The sequence below is a fragment of the Penaeus monodon genome, chromosome 18 (assembly GCF_015228065.2).
Source record: "Penaeus monodon isolate SGIC_2016 chromosome 18, NSTDA_Pmon_1, whole genome shotgun sequence".
NCBI lineage: Eukaryota > Metazoa > Arthropoda > Malacostraca > Decapoda > Penaeidae > Penaeus > Penaeus monodon.
Window position 1 is genome coordinate 10,563,462 of NC_051403.1, and position 13,006 is coordinate 10,576,467.

At 42.5% G+C, this 13,006-nt stretch overlaps 1 protein-coding gene across 1 annotated transcript; it reads right to left on the reverse strand.

Moving 5' to 3' along the window:
* Positions 1–2,376: 2,376 nt before the first annotated feature.
* Positions 2,377–4,279, reverse strand: LOC119584225 (metallothionein-1-like). The gene is made up of 3 exons (XM_037932735.1): positions 4,165–4,279; positions 2,922–2,999; positions 2,377–2,632 (listed from the first exon to the last, which is right to left on the reverse strand). The coding sequence occupies exons 1-3, from the start codon at positions 4,184–4,186 to the stop codon at positions 2,556–2,558; spliced, it is 177 nt and encodes a 58-aa protein (XP_037788663.1). The 5' UTR covers positions 4,187–4,279; the 3' UTR covers positions 2,377–2,555.
* Positions 4,280–13,006: the final 8,727 nt, after the last annotated feature.

The following is a 13,006-nucleotide window of genomic DNA, read 5'->3' on the forward strand; positions in this document are numbered from 1 at the left end:
ACCTACGAGACAGCCAATGGACATGCGCTCAAATTCAATGAAAAGTCAGTCTTGTCAAAGAAAGTGTACATTTGGCCTTTAAAGGTTTCAGATCGTTGATGAAAGGTATTCCCTGTACCAAGAGAAGAACACGGGAATTCAACTAGATTCCCAATCCCTATTTTCAAAAGCTATTAACCCCACAATAAGATAAATCAGATAATCAGGTAGAAAATCGATTCGTTATGAAAGCCTACCATCCGTTAGGAAAGTAGCGTGCTAGTAAAACCCACACGCGATAGTCAGCGTGAAGCAAGAGAAGACTATACATCCTGATCCCAAGACAGCTCCACCCACAATAACTTCCCCTGAGGTGGCGCAAACAACGGGGAAAAAATCACGTGGGGAATGAAGACGTGGCATGGCGGAGACTCGTTCCATACAAGGAGGCAGACAAACACAAATGTTTATATATGTTCATATATATACATACATGCAACACACACACGCACACACACACACGCAAACACACACACACGCAAACACACACACACACGCACACACACATATATATATACTCTGGGCGATGCCCCTGAAGTGTGGTTAAGAAATGGCCGATAATGACTTGGTGCTGGAAGTTTACATCCAAAAGGAGAGAAAGTAGAAGAAAGGTACTGAGAGAGAGAAAGAGAGAGAGATTGCTAGTATGAGGAGAAACGCACAAAGGCTTTAGGAAGGGGAAAATATTTCCTCGCCTCTGGTAAACTTATCTTCGAAAGTCCACGATCAGAAAAAAAGATACACACTACGTGAGGCAAGAAGGAAAAAAAAATCTTGTAGCGAGTAAACAAAATTCAAATTTCGCGCTCTAATTAACCAAATCACAAACGCCCAAATGGAGGCGAGGCTTAATACGTGTAAAAGATAAAGGTGAAGTCCACTCAAGCAAGCAGGCAATCGCGAGAGAGAGAGAGATTGTCAGTATGAGGAGAAACACACAAAAGATTCAGGATGGGGAAAATATTTCCTTGTCTCTGGCAGACTTGTCTTCGAAAGTCCACGATCAAAAAAAAAAAAAAAAAAAAAATCTGCAGCGAGTAAACAAAAAACAAATTTCGCGCTCTAAACAACCAAATCACACGCCCAAATGGAGGCAGGGCTTAACACGTGTAAAAAGATAAAGGTGAAGTCCACTCAAGCAGGCAGGTAATCGCCAGGAGAGACAAAGCGTCTACTTTACACGCACTTCATGAACAACACACCTAAAACGGTGTCCTCGGATAATTACCGACCAAAAAATGATTATGAATAAAACGCGAAGATACCTGTTTAAAAATTATGAGAAAATGATCATCTGTGGCCAGTTCGACGAGAAATACAAAAGTCGTACTAGTGTGATGGACTCATCGCAGGCGCATGGCTCGGGAGAAGGGTCGTGTGCAGTAAAGAACGGCTGCCATATGTTATATATGCCATATTTTATGTTCATAAAAATGAAATGACTAAAAGAAAAGAAAGGGGAATAATAGTAAACGACAAGAGAATGGACGTATAAATGTGATATTTCCTTTGGTAAGGGGTATTCGATGTGGATGCAATGCGGCATTTTTTTTTTTTCAGACGGCTATTTCTGTTAAGCTATTACTCTTGGAATGTGGATGTTTTTGCTCAATCTATATGTGCATATACCTAGAGTATAGGTCTAGGTATATACCTAGAGTATAGGTCTAGGTATATACCTAGAGTATAGGTCTAGGTATATACCTAGAGTATAGGTCTAGGTATATACCTAGAGTATAGGTCTAGGTATATACCTAGAGTATAGGTCTAGGTAATATACCTAGAGTATAGGTCTAGGTATATACCTAGAGTATAGGTCTAGGTAATATACCTAGAGTATAGGTCTAGGTATATACCTAGAGTATAGGTCTAGGTATATACCTAGAGTATAGGTCTAGGTATATACCTAGAGTATAGGTCTAGGTATATACCTAGAGTATAGGTCTAGGTATATACCTAGAGTATAGGTCTAGGTATATACCTAGAGTATAGGTCTAGGTTAGGTTAGGTATATGGAATTGTGTACATGTATATATATGTGTGTACGTACATGTATATATATGTGTGTGTGTGTGTGTGTGTGTACATGTATATATAGACAAGATTCAGAAATAATTGGGAAGCACAATTACAAATTTTGCATAAGCGTACGAACTTGTACAGTAACAAGCCGACTTTCTTACACAAAATTAAGCTTAGGAACGGTTACCGTGGAAACTTTTCAGTGCGTTGTCCCCCCACCCCCACCCCAAGTATTATCATTGGAGTATTCAGGACTTGCATGTATTTAGGAAAAAAAATCTAATTTGATTTTTATTTATTTAATAAAAATAAAAGGGGAGTCTATTTGATATATTAGAAAAAAATAGATCATTAACAGGAATAATTTACGGTCAAGCAATATAGACCTATAACAAATTACACGACTGGTCCCAATCTTCAGTCTTCTCCCTCTCCTCCTGCTCACTCCGCCGCACGGGAGAGACCGTCATGCAGGCAGTCATGAGGCGCTTAGCCTATGGACAACACTTGCATGGCTTGGGGCAAGTCTTGGCGCAGTCCTCCTTCGAGGGACAAGAACACCCCGTTGTGCCTGTGGAATAGTAAAACAGGATTTAGATAAGCCATTTTTCGACTGGAAATAGTTCCATTCGTAAGTGGGTGAAGTGGGTAAATACTGAACGTAGTGGCTATACAATTACATCATCTTACAATTACACAAGACAATATTCTAGAATTGTAGAAATGGCATTATTTCAAGTTAAGAAGCGATTATAACTAGACAGATACGAGTAATAGACATGGATGAAATTGAGTATCAGATGGAAAGATGAAATTACTTTATAAAATGAGGGGGAGGAGAGAAGGCAAGAATTACTTACATTTTTCACAGGGTTCGCAGCGACAGCTCTTGCACAAGCAACCTTTCTTGCAGCCTCCCTCGGCGCACTCGCATCTATCTGCAATGTTGAAGGACCTCAATTATTCAGGGGCGGAGGACGCCACAAGGCATTTCTCATTTAGGAAAAAAGTGGGTAGGAGATAAGGGGGAGGGGAAGGATGTGTGTTAAGAAAGGGGCTGTAGAAAGAGGTGGAAGAGATGGAAAGAGCAAGAGAGTAAACATGGCGATTTTTTTTTTTTTTTTTAATCGCTGGAGATAAGGAAGAAAGGGGGAGGAGTAAACTAAAACCTTATTTTAGCTCAAATTTATGATAATGGTTACTGGAAGGCATAGTTACCTTTCCGTAAGAGCTCTGATCTTGCAAAGAGCACAAACAAGCACAGATCACACGGGAGAGTGTGAGTGCATATGTGGGTACATATGCACTCACACTCTCCCGTATTTACTCATTCTCTCATGCCACAGAAAATTAGACTCGTCAATACCCTAAACTTAATCGAATTGCTTGGGAAAAGACGGCTCTCAAGTTACATGCAACAAGTTGCCCAAAACAAGCTAAAACTAATCTGCAATAAAGGCTTGCGATAAAGTAATGGGCCGTGTGATTAAGAGATCCGTCATGAAGAGAAGCGATCAAGATTATCATACGTTGAAAAAGTGAAGAGACACCTTCCTCATTATGATAAAAGTATAAGAAGGATAGGGATAAGTTAAATAATTCTTATCGATAGCTGTAAAGACGATCGTTACAATATCAACGATGTACAAGTCATTTCGAACACCCTAGATCTAGCACCGAGGTATAATGGGAGGCCCGTCTTCTTGCCAAAATTCTATTTAGTTTTGCCGAAGAAATTCGTGGAATTTACCAAGCCAAGACGTTAAACATCCTAAAAATCTAGGCAAGAGTTCGTGCTAAATAATGAGAGCATACTTTCAACCGTATTAAGAGAAGAGCAATATCTCTACATACCGGGTATGTAAGAGTGAATGCATGGTTTAATGTCTGAAAGGTAGCGTACACTAGACAAGAAATGATACTGATCAAGAAAGTAGAAAGAACAGTGGCATCTACACGTGCCATACGTTCGGCACAATATCTGTTTGCGACAACACTAGGCGTGATTAAGACTGGAAAGTGAGAAGACCGACACGGATAAAAAAAAATTCAGTCTATGCCAATAGTACCAAATATGATATTACAACATTAAAAATACCTTACCAATGCAGCAGGGACCAGGCATTTTGAGAGGAATTCAATGGAGTTGAGCACGATCACACGAAGTGGATGTAGTACTTGCTGAGCTTCTACGTCGGACACCACGTGTACAATGTTTATATTGACGTAAGACAGCCAACTGCGTGCCGTGTGCAGGGGCGTCACCGTTGCCAGTTAAGCTTTTAACGATTGAACTGAAACTAATCTTTTATATATTTATGTATGCGTAACCTAGCCGGGGATGATTTATATCATGTTTTTTACATCATTTTCGTAAGAATCCTTAAAGCAGCGATAAACAGTCAATAATATAAAACCGAATGGAACTAGAAAATAAATCATTTTAAGCTTACTTCCCAATCGTATGCAAAAAAATATAAATTAAGAAAATAGAATGCTTTAGTGGCCATGAGTGAATCATGATTTAAAAGCCGAGAACGGGAGTGCAGGAGCGAGCGAGAGCGAGCCGTGAGCAGAGCGAGAGTTTGAGAGCCGTGTGCATTCAAATCTATAGAATACGGGCAAATTCACTTATCTTAGGCCTTATTTCCGCTGACAAAAAACTGTCTTACGACACTAGAAACTGTCGCTAATTTCATTCGCGACACTTCCTCGGGCCGGTTGCGACAGCAGTATGCCAATGTTCCTACGCTGTTGCTAAAAGGCGCGATTTCACCCCTATTCCTAAGAATCGTGCTTCATTTGACGAATGTGATTTTATTTTTGAATTATATTAAAATATCAACCACTTTTTTAATATGAAATAGCAGTATATACAAGTTCTTCGTTATCAACATCTTAAAATTACAAATAAAACGATTTACAAATACCGAAATCACTTGAAAATGCCCAGGCCCTAAGCGCCTCCTATCATATTTTTTCCTTCGTCTATCGACATCGGATTCAGACGTGACACTTTAAATATTTTGAATATGTCATCTTTTGTTAACTAATATTAATTACATTTAAAAGAATACACGTGCGCACGCACACACACATATACACACATTTATAACCGTTTGTGTTTGTGTGCGTTTATATATATATATATATATATATATATATATATATATTATATATATATGTACATATAAATATATAAACATATATACACAATATATATATATATATATATATATATATATATATATATATATATAATATATATATATATATATGTGTGTGTGTGTGTGTGTGTGTGTGTGTGTGTGTGTGTGTGTGTGTATGTGGTGTGTGTCTGTGTATACACATATATATACGTATGTACATATACATACACACACACATACATATGTATGTATGTATATATATATCTACATATATACTGATACATACACACATATACATACATATATATACATAATACATGTATATATATATACACACACACATATGTATATACATTTATTTTATATTTATATATATGCCTGTGTGTGTTTGTATAATATATTTATATTTATGTATATGTATATATATATACAGACACACACTTACATATATATGTGTGTGTGGGTGTGCGTGTGTGTGTTTATGAGTGTGTGTGTGTGTTTGTGTGTGTGTGTGTGTGTGTAGACATATGTGTACGTGTGTGTGTCGTTATATACCCTGTTCAGTTAGAAGAGAAAACAGAAAAACACCCAAAGACGATAGGATATATAGAATAAAACTTCAGAGCTGATCTGCTTATACTGTGACATTCGGGAGATTCAAGCAGACAGCATGAAATCCAGTCAGTACCACCAATTTGTACTTTATCAAGATCGTCATGGGAATCATTGGCGTCGAAGAGAAAGAAAAAAAGGTAAAAGAAAGAAGAGAGAGAGAGAGGTGGGGGGGGGGCTATGAAAGTGCTACAGCCTATTTCAAAACGGATTAGGACCGATAGTGATATGAAAAGAAAACAAAAATCTACATACGAATACAAATGAATGTAACAATTTCATAAGTATCATACTCATATAATTGGTTATATGAAGCATACCAGTAGTTATGAAGGAGTATTAGGATAATCTCATAAATAGTAACACAGGTCAAAGATCGCTATGAACGCTGTTTGAAGTTACAATTTGCACTAAGTTCCTTTTGTGTAATGAGCTTCATGGTCTCTGAAATAGGTTGCGAATCACAAAACGTTACACTACTCCATTTACATTTATTGTTATTTAAGCAACAAACCTGCGAATAAGTCTTTGGCAGATGAATGTATGTAAACACCAGTTTTGTAAATCTCATACGGCAGGAGAAACTCGGCTAATGCTGTAATATACGGAGTCAAGTGTTAATTGCATGTGTCTCGTGTATGCTTAGGAGTGTGACATATGGACACTGATCTCGAGAATATTTTTCCTCCGTAAAAAAAAAAGAAGAAAAAAAATAGGGATTCCTTCCTCTGTTGATTCCTGAAAGGATCTCATTTACCATTTCACATAACAAATATAAACCAGTGCTATTACTTTAATTTTATCGAAAGTATTTGAGTGTTAATTTGGAAATGTTGCTGTTCTTCACTACATTTTACAGCTTGTTTCCTGAAATTCGTTTTGTTTTTAGAACAAAACTAATATGTATCTATATGATTCAGCAATTCCTAGATGCAATCCAGTTATATATATATATATATATATATATATATTATAATATATATATATATATATATATATATATAATACTTATATATATAGTCTATATAATATTTTTTCTACGTATTTGACTATACGACTTTGTATACGAACCATTTTATATTATCTAATATTAAAACTCAGACGGGTGTAGCTGTTGATGACTCTTCAGTAACTTACTGATATAAATTTGGTGTCTCATTTTGTAGCCTACTTGAACCCTTATCTTCATATTTCATTCCAGCGATAAGAAACATGGCGTCTCTTATTTAATGGCTTTGTCAATAGTACATTTTTAATACAACCCTGTCAGTGATCCCCATAGAGTAGTTGTAGCCTATCGATGGAATGGTGGTCTGGATGCATTTAATTAGTGTCCGCTCTCTCCCCAGCAACATTAGGGAGAAGCTCCACGACTCGACGAGACGGCCATTGATGTACTTCTCACCAGAGCCAATGCACTGATGGAAGCACATCGGCAAGCTCCCGTTTTCCCGCCGACTAGTACCGACATCACACAGCAACTGCCCGAGGGTCCAACACCATCTGGAGACCTTTCACCCCCATTCCTGGCTGCAGATGACATTTGCTCCTAACACAACAATATGGGAGCGCAGCCTATAATTGTGCCAACGGATGTAGGTGGAGGCCACGAGGGCATCCAAAAAACGCAGAAGTTGGCCGCAACCATGATCAACACAGTCAGTCGCCCCCACACCAGTTTCCACATCCAAGATGAGAGAACCAGAAAGCATTTTCTCGTCGATACCAGAACCTTCCTCTCCATTTTCCCAACAACGCAGTCCGACAGAAGAGCTTCCAACAACGACCTGCTGAGGCTTGTCGCCGCCAATGGAACACCAATCAATTACTACGGTTCCAGAGACATCGCCATATGCCTCGCTGGTCACACTTACCCATGGAGTTTCCTCACCACTTATGTGACCCAGCCACGACTCGGCACTGAAGTTCTCTCACACTACAACCTGCTGATTAATATGAAGACCCAGCTCATCAACACAGAGACTTTCACTCTACTCCCGGTCAGCTAATTCTCTCTTCAAGGTCTCTTCTGACATCAACATGTGCCGCCTCACCGGAGATGCCTACAGGGACATGCTGAGCAATTTCCCTTCAGTCTTCAAACCAGAGCTCTGCCACAACAACCTGGGAGCAGCAGCAAAAACACAGAGTGTACCACCACATCAAGACAACAGGAACCCCAGTCCATTCTCGTTTCCGTCACCTGAGGCCAGAGATGCTCCATGCCACCAAGCTTGCTTTCACAGAAATGGAGCGCATGGGCATCTGCTGCAAGGCTGCCAGTCTTTGGGCATTCCCTCTCACATGGTCCAGAAGTCAAAAACTTGTGGGCCCATGCGGTGATTACCAGCGACTCAACTCACTGAGGCAGACTATTACCCCTTGACAGCCAGTATAGGTGACACCGCATATTTTCGAAACTGTATCTCGTTAAAGGGTATTTCAATGTGCCTGTTCATCCAGAGGATGTGCCCAAGACAGCTATCGTTACCCCATTTGGTAGCTGTTTTCCACTACTCACTTTTGGGCTCAGGAACAGCAGCACCACTTTCCAGAGTATGATGGACCAGCTTTTGGGAAGCTCCCATTCTGCGTGCTCTATGTAAAAGACATCCTCATTTTCTCATGGGACCACCAGGACCACCAGTAGCAGTATTCAACCCGGATAAATGTGTTTTTCGGTGCCAGCAGCATCAATTTCCAAGGGTATAAAATCCAGAGCCAGGACATTTGGCCACGGGCCCAAATAAGGTAGATGCTGTACTCCAATTCCCTCCCTTAACATCCATTAAAGGAGTCCAGCAGTTCCTAGGAATGATAAACTACTATCACAGATTAATACCGGGGGCCCTGCCAGCATTCTTGCCCCTTTCAGGAAGCCGTCACCGGAAGCAAGAGATCACTAGTGTGGATCCAAGAGCAAGAGAGAGCTTTCTCAGCTGTTAAAACATCCCTCACCAGGGCTACTATCTTAGCACAGCCCACCCCCAACACCCAGCTCTGCCTCGTCAACAGACGCCAGCAAAGTTGCAGTAGAGCCATCCTGGAGCAAGAAGTATTGGCATGTGACAGCCCCTGGCATTCTTCAGCTGGAACCTCCGGCCTCCTGAGGGGATGTACAGCACATTGGACAGAGAGCTCCTGGCAGTACATCTGGCCATACGAAAACTTCCACCCACATGCTTGAAGGTATGTCCTATATCATTTTTACAGACCCCAAGTCAGGGGATGCTTGGTCAGAGCTGCATCAACAATAGCTCTCAGTCATTGCAGAGACGGGTTGCACTATGAGACACCTCTTGGGCTCCCAGAAGCCAGTCACCGATTCTCTCTCACGCATTTAGATCTCCTCCATTCAGTTCAGGGTCAGATACAAGGCTCTAGCAGCAGTAGAAAATGAAGATCCCGAGACCATAGACTACTTCACGGCCAGTACCAGCCTTCGCTGGGAGAAAGTCACCATCAGAGACATGCCTGTCCTCTATGACATCGCAGCATGCTGCCCCTCCCCTTGTACCTATCACATTGCGGAGGGGCCCTCTTTGACCTCATCCATGATTGGCTCACCCATCCATCCACAGCACCATCAAGCTTGTTTGCAGAGAAGTTTGTGTGGCACTCCATGAAGAGAGATCTCTGAGACTGGGTAAGGAGCTGCAAGCAGTGCCAGCGCAGCAAGATCCATCACCACACCAAGCCACCTATCCTGACCTGCTCCAGCCCACATGACGTTTTGGCCATATCCATGTGGACATCGTCGGACCTCTCCCACCGTCAGAAGGAAAAGGTATATCTATAGCATAATTGACCGCTCTACCCACTGGCTCGAGGCTATGCCCATGCAGGATGCAACCACCAGATTCTGCACTCAGGCACTCCTCAGCTCCTGGATGGTCTGTTTCGGTCTCCTGGAACACATGACGTCTGATAGGGGAGCAAGTTTCACCTCAGAGCTGTGGAGAGCTCTAGTGCAGTTCCTTGGCATCACTCTCCACTTCACAACAGCATACCATCCACAGGCTAATGGACGTATGGAGAGATGGGCATTGCTCCTTCAAGACAGCCCTCACCACCCATTGCACCACCACCTGTTACACAACGCCTAAGAAGCATATCGCCCATTCCACAGCCAAGATGGCATACAGTCAGGCCCTCATTGTGCCTGGAGAATTTTTCCAACGGCTCGCACGACACTCAGCTAGAGGACCTTTGCCGGGTAGCCTGGCAATTCGCTCCCAGCAGACCCACTTATCACTTTCATTGGCTGTCCTACACCCAACAAGGACACGGCTTATTTTGTTTTTTTTTCCGCAATAATGCCAAACAGCCAGCTGCTATCGCGCCCTTACAAAGGTCCTTCAGTGCTCCCCCAGGGTTTTCAAGCTACAGCTCAATGAATGGTTAACTGGGTCACCATGGAGCGCCTTAAACCAGAATGCATCAGTGTCTCGGACCATGATGATGCCACTTACATGAGATCCAGACGCCATTCTCGCCCCAGCAGGATCCTCATCCTGTAGTCCTTTCTTCCTTGATAGGGGGGAGGCATTGTGGTGAATGCCACAATCACTTCACACAGTACCAGTGCAGCCTCACCCGCACAGTTCCCCGCACCGAGTCATCCACCACAATCACTTCACTCATCACTGGTGCAGCCTTGCTCGACATAATTACCTCCGCACCGGCGATGGGATGCTGTTAGTGGGGTCAGTGCTGATTTGCCACAATGTGGGAGAGCGTCGTTCAGCGTACTCGGCTGCTAACCTCACATCTCCCATATTGTATCTATACCGCATGCTCACCAAAAATTATCACTTGTGGTCCTGCCACTGGAAAACCTCCTATTTAAGGTGCAGGACAAGAGCTCCCTCTGTGAGGTGGTACACCCTTTGGGTGGCTGATTCACTGAAGAGGAAAGGTTTCCATACAATGATGCTTATCCTGTAGGTGGAAGGGCATCCCCTCTGGCCCTCTCCCCCAGGAGTTCCACCTACCCACATGTTTGCTGGTGTGGCATCCCTGTGTGCTGTGGAGACGGGAGTCCTGGAGGTTGAAAAATGCCGTGCATGAGTATTCCCCGTGGCTAGCAAAACGCCTCTTTGGTCCTTTATTCCAGCAAGACGGGTTGTCTGATCTTGGTCTGGTCAGATCAATCGGCACGTCTCCTTCGGGAGGCTAGGGTCAAGCATTCAATGTCGCCATTGGTACTCACACTGATCCCATGAGTGGCGGGTACAATGGCCATTGGTTGCGTATATCCTCTCACCACCCTGTGGCTGTTAGACAATAGTTCTAACATACAACTTCCCCTTGTTGGACTCAAACCCCCCACAAAAAGAGATATAAATGACTGCAAGGCCCAGACTACAGCTGTCACTCTGAAACATACATGGCTTCTAATGGCAAGAGAAAATGCAAAGCACAGGTTGAAACTGAGAACTGCTAAATGGACATGACATGAGAGCTGCTAAAATGGACATGACATGAGAGCTGCTAAAATGGACATGACATCAGCCAAAACATGACTGTCCACGAGATTGTCCAGCAGATGGACTCTTGTGCTGGCTTCTCCAGGCCAGCACCCAAATCAGGGAGACCTCTGAGTAACCTTTAGACGTCCTCCCTGACCGAGATGGGAGCACAAACAGCTGCATGCAAGTGACTTCTAGAGGGTGAGAAAGCTAGAATGGAGCTTGTAATGCAATTTTATATAAATTTATTATTACAATTATAGCGTTAGGGTCTTCCCCCATATCACAATGCACAGGAATGCCCATATAAGCCAGGATTGCGTAAATTGCCTAATAGATCTACGTTCTGACATTATTCGTTCGATCAGCACATTCGAGTCAGTGTGACTTGTAGTTACATCCATTAATTAATGTAGGACTAGAGTGTAAGCTAGAATCATTATTGACTTATTAATAATGCCTTTCTCACCCTCTAGAAGTCCACTTGCATGTTTTGGGTAAATTCCAAGCGTTGTGATTCGTGATAGATATCTGTAGGAGTGTCACGAGCCCCATCACAGATATGCAGAAGATTTTCGCAGCTCAGTTCGCTTCATTATAGGGCATTTTGGGTATAGGAACCTTCCCCCCCCCCCCCCCGTCGATGAGTCTGACATGCATAGCTAGATATGGCTACCTCGTCAGTCCAGAATTTCTGACCCCGAAAATATCTGCTTGCTAGAAAGCTTGCGAATATTTATTTTCACGTCACCATTCATTACTGCATACATTCTGTCGCATATGTTGAATTCAATGTAGTAGTTGAAATAATTTTGTATATATAGCATTGCTAATTTATCTCAGTATTGTTATATTGAACGTTAATCTTCGTGTTTGTGGTTCATTCTCTGTGTGAGCTCACTCACACACACGCACACTTATCTATGAGAACATAAGACACTGAAATCTTTTCATTAATAGGGTTTGTTGCTGTCGTAGTTGCAGGCGTAAAGATCTATGATGTATCTCTTTAGTGGCACTTAACACCCCCTCTTCTCTGTTGCCTTTCTTTTTCTCTTACTATCTTGTCCCTTACGTGTATAATCTGGCTACCAACACGGCACCGAAGGAGGACCCTGCTGCAAAAAACGGTCACCTTAGGATGCTGTAGGAAGGCGTCACCGAAGATCGCCAAAAGCCAGGATGTTTGTCAGAGCAGTATTAAGCCGCCCTATGATGTACTGGAAGGATGCCGCACTGCCGGGATGCCTCCTGCCGAAGGACCAGGAACTCCCCAGCGCAGGTGCCAATCGCCACAGGATGCTGTGGAAGGGCACCGCAAGCCTGGACGCCCGCAGATTCAGTCAAGCTCCAGAAACTCGTCAGCCCAGGTATCGGCCGCCCTGAGATGCCAAAGAGGACGCTGCCAGCCCCATTATAAATAATCGTAACAAATAAATATTACGCATTATGCACGATGATATTTACATTTCCTTTTTCTTTTTGTTTACTGCGGGATGTGTAATCACAACTGTTGTTGTGTAACCGCCGTCCTTCCTTCCATTTGTTAATTCTCATGTTTTCTTGTGGTTTGCGAAGAATCGAGTTAGCTTTGAGAATTACAACAGTGGCTTTGACTTCTTCATATCATGCGGCGCTTGGACAAAAGAGGGCATCCAGGCAATAGTGGGGAAAAAAGTTATGGAGGAATTGAGTGAGTGAGAGAGGGAGAGA